The sequence below is a fragment of the Triticum urartu genome, chromosome 6 (genome assembly GCF_003073215.2).
Source record: "Triticum urartu cultivar G1812 chromosome 6, Tu2.1, whole genome shotgun sequence".
Lineage (NCBI taxonomy): Eukaryota > Viridiplantae > Streptophyta > Magnoliopsida > Poales > Poaceae > Triticum > Triticum urartu.
The window spans coordinates 97,897,104-97,918,475 of NC_053027.1; the positions used below are offsets into that span (position 1 = coordinate 97,897,104).

The following is a 21,372-nucleotide window of genomic DNA, read 5'->3' on the forward strand; positions in this document are numbered from 1 at the left end:
CACAAGTTGATCCTCGTGATCGTTCCTTAGTCGTGTGCGGTGCCCCTTGCCACCATATTCCACCTCGGTCATATCGTTGTAGTGCTTAGGCGAAGCCCTGCGTCGGTGGAACATCATCATCGTCACCACGCCGTTGTGCTGACGGAACTCATCCCCGAAGCTTTGCTGGATCGGACCCCGGGGAGCGTCATCGAGCTGTACGTGTGCTAAGAACTCGGAGGTGCCGGAGTAACGGTGCTTGGATCGGTCGGATCGGGAAGAAGACGTACGACTACTTCCTCTACGTTGTGTCAACGCTTCCGTTGCGATCTACAAGGGTACGTAGATCATACTCTCCCCTCTCGTTGCTATGCATCACCATGATCTTGCGTGTGCGTAGGAATTTTTTTGAAATTACTGCGTTCTCCAACACGGGCGCAGTAAAGTGCTCCTATCTCTGGAAAATACATAAGAGCTTCTGGGTGCTCCATGCCCCTATACGAATATTAAATGTAAAAAGTACCAAAAAAAATCAAAAAAACTGAAATTTGGGGATACCAAACCTGGATTCCCAATCTACTTCCCTGTGAAATTTCTCAGTGTTTTTGTAAGCTTAATGTTCATATAGAGGGTGTAGCATCCAGGTGCTACAAATCCGCTTCCATTTATCCCTCTAATTTATTTGACAAAGGATGGATTTTATTGTCTAAGTGTCTAACTATCACTCTATCAGCATGGCCGCCATTGACGACATGACCCGCCGCAGAACCCGGCCGTCTTCACCGCTGCTCCGGGAGGCATCGCCGGCGCCATTGCCCTAGCTCCTGAACACGAAGAGGCAGCGGTCGCCGTCGCCGTCGCCGCGCCTGCAGGCGTACAGATCGAGGCGGTCTCCCTTGCACAAGCCGCTCTCCTCCACGAGCCGCCTCCACTGGTGCCCCACGACCAGGTACGCCTTGCAGGAGTTGAGATAGCGGAGGTGGGCGTCCCTCTCGCGACCGTCGGCGTCGAGGAGCTTGACCGGGACCGCGTTCTGGGCGTTCAAGCCGTCGCCGCGGAGCTCCTCCAGCTCCGGGAAGAGCTTGGGGATGGGGCCGCCCCGCACCTGCTCCTTGGTCAGGAGCAGCCTGTTCTGCCCCGCCTGGACGTCGGACTGCTCCAGCGCCTTGCACAGCACCCAGTCGGCATTGTGCACGCCGTGGCTGCCCATCACCTGCCGGTGGCGCGCCTCCTCCGCCGGATCGATGCAGCCGCGGGAAGTCATGGAGCCGTTCATGCGGTTGGGTGGGGAGATCTGTCGTGCGTACGTTTGTGTACGTTCGTGTTAGAGCAGACCTAGCAACCTCCATTACAAAGGAAGTTGTGTTACGCGGTTCAACCCGGCGCGCGCCACTCAGTCGCTGACGTCACGAAGGCTTCGGCTGATACCACGACGTCGAGTGCACATAACTATCCCGCGTAGATGGTTAGTGCGTATAGGCCAGTGGCCAGACTCAGATCAAATACCAAGATGTTGTTAAACGTGTTATCTTGAAATAACCGCGAACGCCGACCAGGGCCAGGCCCATCTCTCTCCTAGGTGGTCTCAACCTGCCCTATCACTTCGCCACAAAGATCCACACAGAGGGCCGTTGGGACAAAGGTCCTTTCAGCCCCCAATCCGTGAATCACTCGCGGGTGCTCCACGAGCCGACCCGTCTTTAGTCACCACATTTATCATATATTATGTATATAAGTATATACCCGTGACCACCTCCTGAGTGATCACGACCCGATAGTATAGCATGGCAAACGGACAAGAATGTAGGGCCACTAATGGCAAACTAGCATCAGGATTGCAGGTAAAGGTAACAACAGTAGTAGCAAGGACAGACTATGCATCAGGATAGGATTAATAAAAAGTAGTAACATGCTACACTACTCTAATGCAAGCAGTAGAGAGAAGAGTAGGCGATATCTAGTGATCAAAGGGGGGGCTTGCCTGGAAGCCCAGCCGAGAAGGAGGGGTCGTCAAGGACGCGGTTTTTGTCCTTCGCGTTCCATTCACAGGGGCAATCCAGTCTGCTAGCGCTAGCATGTGGATTCGCATTGCATGTCGGCCAGGAAAGAGTGGGACCGATGACCGCTCTCGTATTCATCTGTATATCAATTTATCACCCCTCCACTCCCACCGTATTCCACAGTAACGGGCCCCCCTTCCCTGCCCCCACCACCACACTGCCCCCTTCTTCCTCATTTGTCTCTAGCAAAACAGAGCATTGACCACGAGCTGTTCTTTCTTAGCGTCAATGGTGCCTAGGAATGGCTACACAGGAGAAGGAGGGAGCTCAGTCATATCCACAAATCTAAGCCATGGCAGTGTTGAATCAGGCGAATCTCTTCAGGTTATGTTTGCTCCCCTCTCTTTTCCCACTCCCCCCTTTTTCTTTTGGTCAGATCCGCTTCTTCTTAACCTCTTTTCATCTTCTGATCTGCAGCCCGTCCAACCTACAACCGATGTACCTCCAGAAGAGATTCCGGATCCAGAGTTCTTCGGCATAGATACTTCCTCTCCACATAGGTGCCATCACGAAATGCGTCCAGCAAGAAAAGTGGCTTTCGTCTACGCGGCCACAGGCAGGAGGTTCCTTGGATGCCCTCTCTCGGTGAGCATTTAGTATCTGATTCAATTATCTAATTTTTTGCATTTCAGTTTGTAGACATTCAAATTTCTTCTATATCATCCCAATTTTATCTGTATGCAGGGACCTGATAGGTGCTCCTGGTTCATGTGGATAGATGAAGCATGGGGTCCTGTACTTAGCCGTTCATTAATACAACTCTGGGATCAGGCTCTCCTAGACTCTGGAAGAGCAGCAAGGTTGCAGACAAAGAAAAAGGAAATGGAGCAAGCATACTTAGAGTTGTGGACTGAGAGGAGCAATATGGAGATTGAAAACCAGCAGGTGGTCAACAAGTTGAAGACCACAATACTCGACACTGAGATTAAGATGTCAAGGAGGTTGGAATTTCACACTAAGATGTGTGTGGCATTTATTTCTTCAGCTGTTACCCTTGCTTCAGTGCTCGCTTATGTGCTGTCTGCACACTAGTGTAGTTTGTTGGTGATCATGTATGTGCTGAATTAGGATGTTTCGCCACATTGTATGACCATTAAGTTACACCAGTATGTTTTATTCTGTATGTGCCAACTGAGTTCTAGTTTGCAGAGCCCGAATTAAGTCGTTATTTATCCCTAAATATTTTATTATTACCTCCCTTGGCAAGATCACTCATGTTCGGTTTTGTTTCTGTTGACCGCGTGCAAGAATTGTTTTCCATTGAAAGTGTTGCATATTAGAGCTGCAAAAGTACTCTTGTGAAAAAGCAAGAAGTTTGTTAAGTTCTTCAGATGATACATATAAAGTTCCATAGGCATTTCTTCAATTTTTACGCTGTGATAAGTATACAGTTTGTTGCTTCCTGTCATTAGTACCCATTTTCAAACAAATCACTAGAGTTATCCTTTTTTTAATATTTCGACTACGATGGTGCTTATGCAATGCATATTTTTCTGTTTAATCGAGGATGTTTTCCGAAGTCGCATATGTACTGAGGGGGAAACGGTTCATTCTCTTTCCCAACCAGGTTAGCTGAAGACCACTGCCAACATATAGTGTACTGTTTCCAATTATGAAGTTTGGTCGCATTATACCTATGCTTCATTTGTATCATGCAAATATTCGTGGCAAAACAAAGGATTTAACCTCAGGGCCATATTCACTATAAACCTCATGATTAAGAAGGTACTCCTCTCTTCCCTTTATAAAACCATCAATCAAACGCATTCCCAGTACTTTAACAATGTTGTATCAACATATTCAAGTTAGTTGCCTATTTCCCAGAAAAAGTGATTAATCAGATCGTGAACTTATTCCATTCGTCCTAATGACCAGGGGCGGTGCCAGCTATCTGGCATGGTTTGGCTACTGCAACACCTACAATTTTCTGTAAAAATACCTAGTACACTGCTTCCAAATTTACAAATTTAAAATCGCTTAGGTTCAGTTCCTGTTTGGCTTTGTTGGTGGATTTGATGAATTTTTATGTAGGGTCAGTGATCTCATGACTGTAGGGCTCTACACCGACTAGTCAGCTTGATAAACTGGTCAGAGACTTGCAAGTTGTTGCTTTACTCCACAGACGAGCAAAAACATAAATATACTATCCGGACCGCTATGTCACTATTGCCAAAATACTAGAAAGCCGAAACCCTCATGAAGTTTTGATCATTCATGGAGGCGGCAAGGCACGCAGTAGAAGACATTGAACTGATAGCGGCTACCGTTGGTGATCAGTCTGGGCCAGACAGTGAGGACTCTAGGGTCCAAGGACAACTAGGCTAGTGTGTCACACTAATAATTATATATGGGTTCCACCTTTATAGACTCCGCCATATCTACAATTTATTTCTGCCTTCTGAACTGCTAATCACCCCTGCTGTTATGTGGTATTTTGAATGATGCCACATTGGTCCGTATGCGAAACAATTAACTGAGAACAGCTTGCAAATTTAATAAATTAACATGTTCACCAAGTGAAAGCAAATTAATTCTGATCACATCATAGTTTTAAAGACCGAATAGTTTGGGAAGTTCTATGAATTCTCTTCCGAGGCTAAATAAACATTCCATTCAAGTAGTCCATCCACTCCCGGCAAAATAACTTGTTCATATTGTCCTTTTTGCGAACAAGTCAATCCTTGATCTTGTCGTTCTTACTAATAAGGCAATCCTTGTACCTCGCAGGCAGATGACCAATGTTACCTTCAGAACCAAGCAAGTCCACAAGCATGTTCATCCTAGCATGCATGACACCGTCACCCTGCGTTTGTTAAAAAATTAGTTATAGGTCGCAAATCAACATCCTAACCCACTTGTTCTGCAAGCATCTTCATTGTTGGAAATTCCTTACCGGGTTCATGTCCCTTTTCAGTTTAGTTCCCATCCAATTCCTTCCAAAGTGAGTAGCATATATGCCCGTGTCTTCCCTGAAAATCATGTCAAATTCAAAAAGTCAGTAACTATGCTTATAAATAGACACGATTACATAAAGTAAGCATTATTCACACAACAAATCATTACTTTCTGCATATCCCTGTTGCCAGTCCCCTTGGGAAGCATGTATTCCACGACCTCATGTCTGGCTCCCATCCAGAGAAGAATGACTTTATGCATATCTCTATAGCCTTGTGAAGCTCGTCTGCAACCTTCCTGTGCCTGAGCTGAATTACCTTATCAGACTCGTCACCATTGTTCATTGTTGGGTCGAGGACAAAAATCTTCGCCCTTGGAAAGTCCCATATGTATGTAGACCATTTGAAGTCGAACTTAACTGGCAACACAACCTGTTAATTGGAAAAAAGGCACTGGAGTTTATTAAAGAAACATTATTTATCAAATCTTTTAAATCACTTTTGTCTTTTAAAAGGTCACCTCGGTGCACTTGTGAACCTCGAAAGTGATATGCGGCCCCATGAACATGTCCTTGATGTACCTCAGCTTTGAAATGTTGTCTCCTCTGCTAACATGGTTCTGCATGTTTCGAATTTATGAGTAACACTTAGCTGAAGCATGGAATTTTTTGTATTGATCAATGATTTCAACTGAAGTTCCTCACCACAAAATCTAGCTCCAGCCAATGTCGCCAACATCCTTCCCCTTTTGCAGCAGCAAAGACCGCATCCATCTGTTGGTACCTTCTCATCACCAATGTCATCAGCACACTATCCACCTCACCACCATCGTGTAGCATCTTACGGAGCCGCTCCCCACTGATGTCCATGTATTTTGGGTTGGTGCTGATAATCCACATGCTGCACAGTTGAAATAGAACATATTGCGGTCAACAAACTAGGCTTTACCAATGGCAAGGATGAAAAACGAACTCGAACTATGGTTTTTTCCTGCTGAGAGCTTACTCTTTTAGCTTGTTCGCGTTCTCCCTATAGAATAGCTTGTATATCTGCACTACATTCGCTGGAGCTCTAGTAGGAGGGTCATAACCCATTACAAAGGGAGACCTTGCATATTTCCCAGGCCTCACCACCCTCTTTGGCTGAGGATGTGTGCTAAATGATCCCTGTGACATAGTGACGTTGAGGTTGATAGCCGCCTCCTCTATCTCCTCCCTAATGTCAAGCTCGACAGCAAACATCTGGCGGTTGAGGATAACTGGAGAAGTCCTTGAAGATGTACCTGCAAACACTTGGTTTGGTGCTGGAGTGGCAACAATCTGCATTCCTGAATCTGCATGGCGAACACGGCAAGGTTAGCACACAGGTCATGACCTAACTGTATTAGCTGTATCTATTAACATTTAACCCCAGCTGGTAAAAGAATCACGGTTACCTTCAGGAGTTTGCATCTTGGTTGCTACAGAACCAGGCGTGCTGTTTGCGGAAGCAACCGACACGTCTGAAACAAGTTAGTAAATAATGAATTAGCTTCCCCGATTCATTATTTTTTCAGTCACAAAGGATGATCCATCATACTGATTTTAAACCATACCATTGGCCGTTGAAACGGCTGTAAAAGCATTCATCAAGTCCGTCTTCCTAAGACCTGACATTACAACTTTGAACTTCCCATGCATCTCTGGAGGATCTATTGATAAACATCCACCTAAGTCCTCATCCTGTCCTGAAGGAACTATTGACAATTGATTATTTTCAACACCATCCTTTTGGTTCTCTGCAGCTTCATCAGTTCCTGTTGCTATTTTTGGAGAGTATATAACTTCATTTCTTGCCGCCCCACACACCACTGACATCTCCAAGTTGTTCCCTGTAGTATTGTCCAACAGCCCTGTCGCATTGCCAACAATCCCACTGTGCAACCTACTGTATTCATCTGCTGCTTCAATCAGATCATCTATTGCTTTGTTTGCTTCTTCTTGAGCACCTTCAGATTCTTCAGAGCTCTCTATCCTTGCCCTCTTCGGTGTGTGCCTCCTTGATGTAAAAACCTTCTTTCTTTTCACACCTAATTTGCTCTTTGCCAATGGTTCCACGTTAGCGGAAGCTCCCTCTGCCGACTCTATGCTTAGTGCATTCTCTGCATCCCCTTGAACCCCTTGAACATCTGAGAAATTACACAACAAACGGGTTAGACAGTTGACCGTTTTTATTCTAAGAACAAACATAATTCTATTTCTTGCGAATTACAATACCTGCTTGGGTTGAATAATTGGGCCTCTGCTTTCGTGCCCTCATTGCATCAGTTATCTGGTTGATGTCTGCAATTATCTTCTCAGTTTCTAAGAGTATTAACCCGTTAGTATCATTGACAATCTCATCCCATCCTTCTGCATGTCTCTTGTTTAATCTTGCTCCCTTCCTTGATGCCTCATTTACAGTTGTCTTGCACTTGTTGGAGTACTGCTCGACCTTGTTGATAATAATACCTGCAAACTGAATTTTATCGAAGTTTTCCCAATAAATGATGTCAGTTTATGTTCCATATATTACTTACTCATCAATATATTTGACCTATATCAAAACTTACATCTGTGAACACTTTATCACCCCCAATTCCCTCTGTGCTGCACCCAATCCCGTATCCATCAGTTGTTTTCTGAGCTGCTGTTGCCATGGTATTACGGCTGTAGCATACTGTCCCCAGATGCCTTGGCTGTAAATATTTATCCAGAAAGGTTTCATCATTGCAAAGCAATAAGCAAAGGTGACTTATCTATATAAACATACCAAACAGAGTAAAAGCAAATGGGAACCATGCTAGTACGAATATGACATAAGCATCAAGTCATCTCATAGTTAGATATGCTAGCAACGCGGCCATTTGTAACAGCTCAATCAATAGGTATACCACACATGTCCTACTAACTGAAAAACAATATCCTTTCCATCACAAGATTATTTTACTATACTTGTTTTGTATCTTAACTTACCAGTAGATGTCCATACACTACAATCTCTGCATCTTTCCCAGTTGTCGTGTCTTCATCAATAACATCAGAGATAGTCTTCTGTGAGTATTCCTTGCACCTAGGGAACACATCGTGGGGCAGGTTCTTATCTTCTCGTTCGAGGTTGTAAAGATAGAAAACCTGTGACATGAAACAAATTTGTGATTAATTGTTTCGTCACAAGTTGAATCCGAAGCAATGACATTCACTCAAACCTGCAAGACGAACGTGCATCCAGTGAGATTTGACTTCAGTTTCCCACCTAGCAGTTCAGACTTCACCCTACCAGCAGAAGAAAGGAGCTCTTCTCTAATGTACCATCCCCAATTGAACATTTGAATCATATCAGGTATGTGCAAGGCATTCCAATAATTTGTCATGAAATAGTTGTGCTTCAGCGGAGGTGCCAGGAGGAAAGTCATCACGCAAATTGCGAAGGCAACCTTGAACTTGTCTGCTTCAGCCTTTGTCATAGCTCTGCCATACCGAATCTTCACTATGTTAACTATGGGTGTGATCTTTTTTTCTCCATTGCCGATTCCTAAGATCTCACGTACAGTACCTGCCATGTGCGGCGGTGCATTCTTGTTAACAGGAGATCCTACTGATGGCACCCCCAGTACCTTGCCGACGTCTCCGTCATCGAAAGGTAAGTCTCTCCTAGCATCAATTATGATAGCAGATGCCTTCTCGTCAACTTTGCTCATAAGCCACATGGATTGTTGCCTGTTTGCCTTTATTATTGCTGGTAATTCCAATAGTCCTTCGAACCCCATCTCACGTACCAGAGCCTTTTTTTCTTCAGACAGCCCATCAATCAAGGCCTTCATCTTTTTTATGCTACTCCTTGAATTTATTGGGTTTTGTGATGCCTTCTTCTTGCCCTTTCTAGCGCCATCTGACTCTAACTCTTCTGGTGTACCGATGTGTTGTGTAGGATACACATCGAACCCTTCTGATGATTCCTCATCGGATTGCTTGTAATCAGATGAGGACGAACCAGACACCATTTTCTGCGATGTATTTAGAAACAAAGTCAGGCGACATATATAATATATATCACGATTAAAAAAAGATGGTCATCATTGTTGTATGAACCTAGAAATAATTATCAGTTTGTCAATCTCTACAAACATCATAATATTTCCCCCAATTGTACACTCACAACAATACAGTCAACATAGTAAGAATGATTTTCTAATCTAAACCATTACCAATCCTTCTAAGTTATCCTTACAGCCGATGGACCTCTAAAAAATCTTTAATCCCACTGTGTATAAATACTGAATATACAAGCCATACTATAGAATGCAGATCGACACAAAATTAAGTCCACGGATATTGTATTCTGTTAACATGTCCTCTCTTGTTAAGCAGTCATTCTCATGTTTTTCACATTTCTTCCAGACAAAATAGCTTTTTTATGTTAAGTTCCAGCTAAGAATTCATTTGTGTGCAGATATAAAAAATGGACACTAAAGCTCCCTATTTTTAGATCATTTTCCAAAAGCTTACTACTGATATGTTGACCCCCACCGTGCATAATTTCTTTATATATGCATCGTTTTACTGTTTGCTGATGCAAACCATTAACACTTATGAATTGTAACACTTTGCTACCACTATTATTATCACAGAATCTAATGGGAGTTCTCTTCAACATCAGGTATATAACATCCATGACATGCATCAGGTATCTCAGGTTAGAGTTAAAAAAAACTCCATGCCGTGCATCAGGTATTCACAACTTCCATAAAGATGTATCAGGTATCTCTAATCTTACCCTAAATATCCCATCCCAAACAATTGCAAACAATCAAGAACAAGAAAAACTACTTGCGTTTGGAAATGCCACAGAAACCAAACTACTAAAATGATAAATATGTTGTTAAAGATCCAATCATCAGGGAGGAAATCAACAAACACTGCCCAACTCGAACAACAAACATGTGGTACCTTTTTCCAGTAGAACCAGTGAGGAGCTCCTAGTTCTTCATCCTTGGGGAGAAGGAGCTCCTAGTTCTTCATCTTTTTGGGGAAGGAGCTCCTAGTCCTTCATCCTTGTTTTGAAGGAGCTCCTAGTTCTTCATCCAGGGTGGGAAGGAGATCCTAGTTCTTCAGCCTTGGGAGAATGAGAGAGGAGCACCAAATGCGAATGAATGTATGACAATGGACTCTACCCTCTCACAGCTCTTCCCTTCAACAAGTGTTAGGTTCTAGGTGTCTAGACAAGTGTTTGGAATCTTTTTGTACATGACACACAGCTACCCACCCTTGGCTTCCAAAAAGCCCTTGAAATCTGAGCCACAGTAGATTCAGTTACAAATGACTATTTCACCCTCCTGCAGAAAGCACGCTACATTTTATTATTAGTTTATGAAGCAACTGTACTCAATCTGCTAAGCTCAAAACATTGGGTTATTATCTTTTTTTCCAATTGTATTAATTATCTAATCCACTAAATGCCATATGAAACGTGGATCCATTAAGGTTCATATTTTGGTATAGTTGTATAGTATTAAACCACCTTGTTTCTAACGGTCAAATACAGCCAGAATGAAATGTACAGTTGTCCGGTGTTCAGATAGAACATCCAAACAAGACTGTATACTACAATGGTTGGCACACACAAACGAAAGGTTCTGTGTTGATGGCATTCAGGTACATTAATTGTTGAATATTAAGTGCATATGTAAAAGGCATACTCCTTGGTTCACTGCCAGCTTCCCCGAACTTCTTTGATCTTATTAGGTTCTTCGGCACATGAATATTAAGTTCATTGGTACAAAAAAATTGCACCTTCATGAAATGTGTTCCTTTTTCGTCATCCATAGATCCCTAGGGCATGGCTACACTTGTGCAAAATGAAAACATGCATGACGGGTACAAAAATAACTTGGTGGGTGACCAGGAAATGTAGAATGCAGGGAATACAAATTCTTGATAGTTCAACACCATCCACTTAACTAAAAGCTCGACATTTAAATCTACTGCTTACTTGACACTACTAGCATTGAAGCACTTCTTAAGAAGACGGATGATGCCGGTCCTAAGACTCACACTAATGATAAGGTTGCAAATATAACTAAAGGAAGGTACTTTCCTGGTTTGCTAACCCATTTGTTCCCACTTAATCCGAACCAACTATTCATTTCCCAACCCAAGCAGCCCCGATTGCGATCATGGCTGCCACTGGCGCGGTGGACGCGAGTGCAAGTTGTAGCACCTTGTTCATCGTCCTGAGGTTCCTGATCTCCCTGTTCCTATCAGCCATTTCCTCGATGAACTCGTCTCGGTCTTCTGTCACCTCCCGCAGCTTCACTCGTTCATCTTGGATTCTCTTCTGCACGTATTCCTCCAGTACATCCTCCCACACGTAGACCTCACACGCTCTCCTCTGAACCTGTACATAAAAATCAAGAAACAAGAGCAAAAGAATCTTTAGCCAGTGCAGGTACTGAACGGAATCTGCTACATTTTGTCTTATCTATATATTCTTACCCCATAGTTCACGCAGCTGAAGTAGAACTTGTCCTGCCTTGCCACCGCAGATCCAACTTTCCTGGCGCATGGCATGCCGCATGCACATCAAAGTATCGGATTTCCAGTCGACATGTTCTTGCAGAAGAAGTGCTTTGTTCTTGCAGAAGAAGTGTTGTGCCGATTCATGTTCCATTCCACTCGTATGTATAGACCTTGAATTTATTGTATGCAGCTGTCTACAACCAACCATAGTACGCATGCTTTCGGCGCTACTGAAGGGGGCAGTGTTCGGGTCGTGCCCATACGACGCGCCGGTCGAACAGTAAAGTTGTGAGGTCAAATCGACCTTATCTCTACTGCATCGTTGTTTGAGAGGAGTGCATGGTCGACTGGTCATTTTGACTCACCCATGAGCTGTGCAACACTCTGGATAGTAGGGCATGGGCGACATGGCGTTGTACCACTCCTCTCTAATTGATGCATGTTTTCTATTATTTTAATACGCCCACTTTCCCTCCTCATCTACTCCACGGCATACACTCCCTCTTCACATGAATTGGTTAATCAACAATTCTCCATTGGGAGAGCCTTAAACTCGTCATTGGTATCTCAGAGTCAGTTTGCCCCATTTTCATATCAACACTGAAAAAAAACTATTTTCCTTAACCGTGTATCCCACTGAGAAACAAGTCAAAAAAACTGCATTATCATTCAGATAACGCCTCCCTTGGATCCCTCCTGCCCAGCTCCCACCTACATGTCAAATCAACTTAAACTGCTGCCCTGCTTGAACTCTCTATACACTAGTACCTCAAAGCTGTATATAACTCAACCATCCCTACCTCGTTCTCCTACACACCAATGTCATGGATCACAATGCCGACGAGACGGATGCTCTGTTCACCGGCGAAGCCATGATGGTTTCCCCCACACGCTCAACTGCCACTACCGTCATCCCCGTGAGTATTGCCACCGGCCTTTGCTTTCAAACTGGCATTGCAGAAATCATTGATATTTTGTTAAACCATATTAAATGTACAGGCTCATCCATCCACTCTCAGGCCTATGACAATTAAGAAGTTGTATGATGGATTCCTGGAGGACATAGAGCGTTACCCTATCGTAGTTGACGGAGACACCGTGTCATCAGTGAGTCTATATATAAAATCATTTAGATTTTCAAAACCATCCACTAGCTGTTCTTAATATATGTCTTCATTTGATAGGTGATCCTAATAGGAACTGTTTCACACTCTACTGTTCGAATGAATCACTGGTCCTTCGATCTACAGGATGCCACAGGGTTAATCAACATATCTTTCTGGTACTAATTTCATCGTTAGTAAACTCCTTGTATCCAAAGAACTTCAGAAACAATGCATTTAACCTTTTGCTCCATTTTTTTTGTTCTTCTGTCAGGCCGGAAACAACTTCCGACTTTAAACTTGCTTGGTCATCAAGGTCTGATTTATGTATTAAGATAAAAACAATAATTTGCAGTCCTAGTTTTTCAACTAGTTGGTCAACAAGCCCACTGTTTCAATCGTTACATCTTATTTGTAGCAATGGCGACTATGTTCAACTATTTGGCAAACCTGCCATGAATGACAGATTCCTTCAGATTAAAGCTTTCAAGATCAGGTTATTTTAAACCGCATCTTTTGTTCCGTGTCATAAATTTTTCACATATAACATTCTTTTTTACACATAGCCATACATTTTAAAAATATTGCAGGTTAATCGAAAACTACAATGACACCACGCACCACTACTTGTATACCATACACACCACATTAGACATTCGTAAGAGAAACACCCACAAGGTAATTCTTTGTGTTTTTTGTAAAACGTACCTAAATGATACATACATTCTTTCTCACATACATTACCTCTCATAGGCAAGAATGGAACCTGACTCCACATCATCAACTGTTTTCCCAAAGGGGCCGTCAATTACCCCGTCGGAGGTGCCCTTGCATTCGTCAACAAAGGACAAGATATTTGCCATCCTGCGAGACCCAGCTTACCGGTAAGTATTGTATGGCTGGTACATAAAGTTCTTTGATTATTACGAAAGCTAAATGCAATATCCTGAACTAAGTTACTTTGACCATTAAACATGTATATCCACAAATCTCACAAATAACATATAGGTCCCCGTGCCATGCACGACCAACAGTTAAAACATAAAGTTCCATGATCCATCCAAAGGATAACTCCATTTTTTTCTCACATTTGCCCTAACACAGCGATATTCAGCATGGCGTTAGCTTGAAGGTAATCCGTAGTGCACTGGACATCAGCCAGGACGAGATAATGTAAGACATCACATCATTAAATTCATTTAGCCTATTTCCTTATTCAACTTATAGTTGACACATTTTCCGATTACAACTTGGCATAATTAACCAGGCAAGTCATTACGGAGCAAATCTACATTGGGATGATATACACAACTGTTGATGACAACCACTTCAAGTCCTCCATCTGAATTGGTCGATTATCCCTGCGTTAATTATTAGAGCTAAATAATGTACTTGAGTGTCAGACATTTATGGTTAAGCCATTCTGTGGATTTTCAGTTAGACCTATCATGATTGTAATATTTATTTCATCACTTTAGCAATTCTCTCAGTTATTTTATTATGTGGTTTCCCTTTCCCAATTCTCTCGGTTATTTTATTATATGTGGTGTCCCACATCAATACTTTATTATCTGGTGTGCCATATCAACACCTTTTTCCTGGCGCACCTGCTGGATAGGTGCCAGTGTGCCACCCTTACACCCCATACCACCCTTCTTCCCCAAACTAACATCTGTCGTTCTTTATCCACCATGGACATTGACCAGATAGATTTTTCATCTCGCTTAGATAACAATATTTTGAGTGAGATTTTCATCAGGCTAGGATGCACTTGATCCCTTGTTCGTAGTTCTATAGTGAGTCCTAGATGGTTTGAGATCTGTACCTCCCAGCAGTTCATCATGGAGTATGCTCGCCGCAATGCTCCAGCCGTCCTCGGATTCATTGCTGCATTCGAGTGCCTCTTCGAGCTGCACGTACGTCTTGTGGATGTCGTTGCTTCCCCTCCTGATCCAGGACAAGCTGCTCTGCTTGCTAGGGTCGACGTGGCAACCTTTGCCATGGAGAACATCCTTGCATCTGAAGCAGGTGAGTTGCTCGTCTTGGTCAGAGGTCTCGACGGCGGGTTCTTCTCTGTCTGCCCAAATCCTCCATTTTCTCGGTCATTCTTAGCCGCTAGAATGCCTAGAGTCCCCCTGTTCCAACATCAGCACACCCCTAATTTATATGGTCAATTTGGTGTCATTCTCATTGACAGCAGGCCTAATTTTTTGTTCTTTGTTAAGCAAGTAGCAGGCCCTTTCGTCCATTCTTATTCTGGTTTGAGTTTCAGTTCAGTTGCTGACCTATATGTCCACGTTTGCATCCTAAAAAACAACGAATGGTCACGCTTTGTTTCCCCACCGCTTCGAACTCCTCCTGGTAATGACGGACCATTGTTCCATTGGGATCCATACTGTCTCCTAGTTGGTTCCAATCTATACATGATGTATGTGGTAGGATTTGTGGTTTGCTTCAACATAGATACTTTTGTCTTCTCCACTGTCCAGTTCCCTGTAAGTGTCACTTCCTGCTTTGATTACCACATCTCTAGGAGCAGTTCAGGTATCATATCATTTGTTCACAGTGACAATCTATCACTTTGCACATGGAGATTATCATCACGAGAGCATGAAGAAACAGCATGGTTTCCTATGTCAGAGATAAACCTTGCATCATCCTTTGGAAGCCGCTGTCAGCATCCCATGTGGCATCAATTATTCCTTGGAGTTGATTTAGACGATGGCATTTATTCTATGCAAATCAGGTCATCTAGCATAGATTCGTCCTTTGTCTTCCTGAAATTCAGCTTTCATCATGCAATTTTCATTTTGGAGAACTCAAGCGGCAACGTACATGAGGTGCAGTACCTTGATGAAGATGGCGCTCTAAGGTCTATTGTTTCTCTTACAGAGCATTGGCCACCAGTGGTTAATATGCCTAATCATGATGCACCATAGAGATACACATGGCAATGGGCGCGACACATGTGTATCTTCCTATTCAAATTTATCTTTCAGTACTGTCCAATGTAATATCTTATTATGTTCCTGGTTTGTAATCTCCGAATACTATTCGACTTAGTAATCCCTATGTATTTTTAGTCTTTGCTTTCCTATACATAATCCATTTAGCGAGAAGAATCATTTTCAAGCTCATTTTGTTGCACCACGTATTTAAATGTATTGAGCATTTGTTCCGAACTTTGAATAGGAAAAAACTGACTATTATGTTGATCCACTTATGATATTTATTTCTGTTGAAATATTTTCGGTGTGAAGATATAACGATATAGAACAGAAAGACTTGTGGAGTATGCCAGTCCAATGTTTTTTTTGGAGCTTGACATAATATATCAATTGCTGAAGTCCCGAACTACCTTTTGAATTTATTTCTGATTCCGCTAAACATTTAAACACTAAATTTTAAGGGCCTAGCAATGCGGTACAATTATCCCACATAAACCGCTCAAGCCAATTCAGCGATATATAAATTAAGTGTGCCACGCGTTTTATCAAAGCACTTGGATTCTTTGTGAATGATTGTGAAGTTCATTAGTTTCGACCTCTCAGGGGCGGAACACGCATGAATAAGTTTTTCTATCCTAAGCGATGAAGTGTGGTACACTTTTTTAACAAAGTACTCAGATAGTTATGGATGATCTTAAAGTCCTTTCCACTCGTCCTATGAAGTGCGTAATGTGCATGAATAACTTTTTGTATTCTAAGCGTTTAGAATATTTCCTAAGACATTTTGAAACCTATACCTCAAGTGTGAGACACTCCATTAGTTTCATATCATTCCTCACACTCCAGGGCAATTTTCCTAGAGTTATTGAATCGATTTTAATGATGTTAGGGTGATTCCCAATCGAGGTCTGAATTTTGGGCCTTTCATTAATAAAAATGCGATAGATCCTTTGCGCAGTGTACCTTATGTCCACACACCGCTTTATATGGTTTTAGAAAATTAATGATGTTTTTTTAAGGGCATCCGCACCCAATAGCCATGAAGGGCTCGTTTTGTATACATTAATCGCGCCTCACAGTTTAGCAAAGTACTGACATTGTTATTGAGCCCTGTAAAGTTCTTTCAGGTCGACTTCTCAAGTGAGAAACCTGCATTAACAACTTTTCTAGCAGAAAAGGTTGAAATAAAGTCGACAAGCCCTTCGTGTCGAATTAATTAATTGCACCACATGCCTTTTGACAAAGTGCACAATTTGCTACGGATGATCTATCAAGTGTTGGGAAACGTTGCATGTAAAACAAAAAAAAATCCTACTCACAGGCAAGATCTATCCATGGAGAGTTGGTGAGCCTTTTCACACCCTTGAAGACCGCTAAGTAAAAGCGTTTATCAACGCGGTTCATGTAGTCATACATTATCACGATCCTTCCCTATAAAATTCCGAACACACGACACCTCTGTGTGCTGCAAACATTCATCTCAATGACGTCCTCTCCTTCTTCACTGGGAAATTAGTAGATTCGTCCCGCAGCAATACAGAAACTAGACAAGTGATATACTAGATGGCACGGGATTCCTTGGTTAATATTAATGTGTCTTATGTGCTATTCCTGCCCCTATATTTATAAGTTCAGCCCTGGTGGTGCCGGGGCTTGGAGTAAAAGCCTCATCAAAGTGGCTTTTACACAAAAGGCAGGATTCATTCTCTTACTGCGGGACCAGACGCCATGGTTCCCGTTGTCTGGACCCAGACGCCACAGACCGAGGGGATTGACCACTTGACCCAAAGAAAGTGTTCTCGTTCCCAAACACTTAGGGAGACATCTTAAACACCTTTGATATCAAACACTATTGTCAGCTATATTAATCTTTACCTCCTGAATATTCCGTAGTTCCTCATCATGACCGTGATGTCATCCAGAACTCCGAACAAAATTTGTTCACCAACATAGATAACTCATATAAGACTATATCTTGAACAAATGTTAATCGTGCGGCCCCATACGGGTTTGAACGCTACGTAGACATTACCAATACGCCTATCAGTTCAATAACAAGTAGCCGAACATGGATGACAACATACGTAATTGCTATCTTAATTGCTCGAGATTCGATCGTCGGTATCTTCATACCTAGTTCAAACTCGTCACCGGCAAGTCTCTTTACTCGTTCTATAATACATCATCTCGTAATTAACCCGTTAGTCACTTTGCTTGCAAGCTCCTTCTTCTGGTGTATTACGGAGATGGCACAGCGATACCTCTTCTTCACACGGAGTGACAAAATCCAGACTCGACAAATGCAAACCCAACAGACACATTCGGAGATACATGTAGAGCATCTTAATAGTCACCGAGTTAGGCTGTGACGTTTGTTAGCACACAAGGTATTCCTCCGGTATCCAGGAGTTGCATGATCTCATGGTCAAAGAAACATGTATATGACATTAAGAATGAAGTAGCAATAAACTAAACGATCTAACGCTATGCTAACGGGTGAGTCTTCATCATCAGATCATCCTCCTTATCATATGAATGACCTGACCTCGTTATCAAATGACAACTCATGTCTATTGTTAGTAAAACATCAACCATCTTTTATCAACTAGCTAGTCAGTTAGAAGCTCACTATGTACACGGGATTTGGTTATGTATCCAAACATGTGTTCAAGATTTCGGTCAATACGATTCTAGCATGAATAAAAAACCTTTCATCATGATTAAGGAAATATAATAATAACAATTTTATTACCGCCTCTAGGGAATATTTCCAGCTGTCTCCCACTTTCAAATCTAATTAATATAATAATAAGGAATATAATAAGGAAATATTAATGCCCGTAGTTCCCATCAACATATGACCAATACCCAAAAGAGTTTACTAGAGTAAAAAATCTAATTCACATCGCCCACCTAAATATTTCTAAGGTGTGATCATGTTTTGCTTGTGAAAGATGGTTTTAGTCAACGGGTCTGAGACATCTAGTCCCATTTGTACTTTGCAAGAATCTATGTTTACAATGCTCTGGATAAGGCTACTTTAGCTAATTGCCCCTACATTTATTACGTTTCCATACTGAGACCCAAAGCGATATTTATTGGTGACAAAGCTGTCATCGACTTAACCCTTTAAGACGAACTATTTATCACCTCCATAGCAGAGAAACATCTCGTTTTTTCTTTTAGCATAATTTGTTGAGCGATCTCCAGTTATCCACCCCTGGAGCACTCTTGTATCCCCTTGCCAGACACGTGGCAAGGCACACTTCTGGTCTGGTACACAGCATGTCATGTTTTATACTTCCTCTGTCCGGTAATACTTGTCGGAGAAATGCATAAAAATGAATGTATCTAGAACTAAAATACATCTAGATACATCCATTCCTCCTACCAGGGTTTCCGGACGGAGGGAGTAGAACCTATGGATGTGGCAGAGGGAATCACTTTCACTATCTCTCTATTTTTATGTTGTGGTTGGTCTTTGAGTCTTACTCAATTTCACACCTTAGAACTCAGGCAAGAACTACCGAGGTCTCAAGCAGCGTTCATTTTGAGCTCGTTCAAAATCATGTCAATATATGTGCTCTATGAAAGAATTATCAGGCGTCTTGATATATCCCAATACATAAGTAGATCTACCGAGGTCTTTCGTTCAAAAAGGTCCGTTAGAACAACTCTTTATGCTTTGCAGAAAATTATAATCCAGTCCTGATAAACAAGTATGTCATCCACATATACTTCAGGAATTGCTGTAGTGATACCACCCAATTTTAACATAGGTACAGACTTCACCATAAGTATGTAATAGAACAATATTCTTTATGTATAGAACAATATGCTTTGATCACCTCATCAAAGCGTATATTATATCTCAGTGATTCTTCCACAAGACCAACAATGGATCGCTGAACTTGCAGAATTACGGTGAATCATATACTTTACACGTGTTCACTTGTACCCTTCGACGATGGTATACTACTTATGCGCTTACATATGTGTGAGCGGAGCTACAGATTGATCGAGTATGAGTCCAAGATGAAGAGAACAACTCCACAATCCAAGAGGTATGCTTGGAAGAGAAGAATGAACTGTCAAGAAGAAGGCGAGGTTCAAGCAGCACCGATGGTAGTCCGCAAGAAGCCACGGTACAAGCCCATGCACATGGCCGAATTCGTCAGTGCGCTTGATACCGCGACCACACATGCTTAGGTTACCCGGTTCACAAGGGCTGCCTCTATGGAGCTGTTTGGATTTTCCCATGTAATCCCAATTCTCCACTCCTTAACCGTTAGTCCCGTGGATGTATAAATACTCCTCCCCATTCAGCAATAGCCAATAATAGATCTAAACATTTGAGCTTAGATCATGTATCTCCCTTTGTGGGATTCATCTTGAGAAAGAGAAGGCTCCATTGGAGTACAAGACCTCCACTTGTGGAGAAGCATTGCCCAATTGAATCATCAAGACCTCATCTCCTATGGGATTTGGGAAGAACTCTACCTTGTATCTTTCCATTTGATTGTTCACCTATCTTGTGGATCTTGTGTGTTTGTTAGTCTAGTGGATGTTTGATTGAACTTGTTATTGAGTGTTTCTCTTGTGTTTTCATCTCTTGTTCTTGATGGAAAAATGCCCTAGAGGGAATAATAAAGTTGATATTATTGTAATTCCTTAATCATCATAAGGGATTACTATTAATTCCAGGATTGTATTGACCAGAAATTTGAATATATGTGTGAATACATAAACAAATACTGTGTCCCTAGCGAGCCTCTACAAGGTTATCTTGTTTCAAACATAAATGATGATGTTTTTTGTTAAGTCCTTTCTGAAACATAAATATTCAAGTGTCGTCCTAACCGAAGTTGAGAAGTTCTTAGTGGCTTACACATTAAGTGTGCCTCCCTCTTCATAGAAAGTACTACATAATGGTATGAATGGCGGTAAAATTCTTTCCGGTTGTCATCACAAGTGCACAACGTTCATTGAGAACGTTTCAATCCGAACTGACAAAGAGGTGAATAAGCACTTCGTGTCATATTATTAAGTGCACCACATGCCTTGGCGGAGTACTAATGAACTTGTGTACGCTTGATAAATTTGTCTATGTATAATATATGAAGTGCAAAGCATGCATAAATAACCTCTCCTACCCTAAGTGGAAATTTCATTTGCTAAACCCTTTATAAAGTGCGGAATATGAATAAGCACTGTGCGTCATATAATTAAGTGCACCACATGCATTAGCGAAGTACTCAAGAAGTCGCGTACGTTCGTGAAAAGGTCTATATGTTTGACATATAAAGTGCGGAAGGTAGATGTATAAAGTATCTCACTCAGGCGACGGAGTTCACATGACCTCGGAGTACTCAAGAAGCTTTGTATGCTCACGAAAATTTCTATATGTTTGACATATAAAGTGCGGAAGGTAGATGGATAAAGTGTCTCTATCAGGCGATGGAGTTCACATGACCTCAAATGCGCCACACGCATTTGTAAAAGTTCCGTGAAATATTATGGAAAACGGTGTTTTCATTTCTGGTCGACCTCTAAGTGCGGAAGAATTCAAAGATAACTTTCTATTAATTAAGCCCTACGTGTGCTCCAAGTTAAGTGCGCCATTCTTTCTGGTAAAGTATTGAGATTCATATAAATGACGTTTCAGACATAAATGGCGACGCTCTTTGGTTAGTCCTTCCTGGTCGACATATAAGTGCGAAATTATGCATGAATAAGATTTTCATTAAGCCCCACATATCGTCTAACTTAAGTGCGACATTCCTTCTATTAAAATACTAAGATTCATATGGACATTGTTAAATCCCTTTCTGTTTGGCAACTCGGGTGTGGAA

General features: G+C 42.1%; 1 protein-coding gene across 1 annotated transcript; it reads right to left on the minus strand.

The window, feature by feature from the left end:
* Nucleotides 1–796: 796 nt before the first annotated feature.
* Nucleotides 797–1,243, minus strand: LOC125517334. Its single transcript, XM_048682532.1, has one exon. The coding sequence runs from the start codon at nt 1,241–1,243 to the stop codon at nt 797–799; it is 447 nt and encodes a 148-aa protein (XP_048538489.1).
* Nucleotides 1,244–21,372: the final 20,129 nt, after the last annotated feature.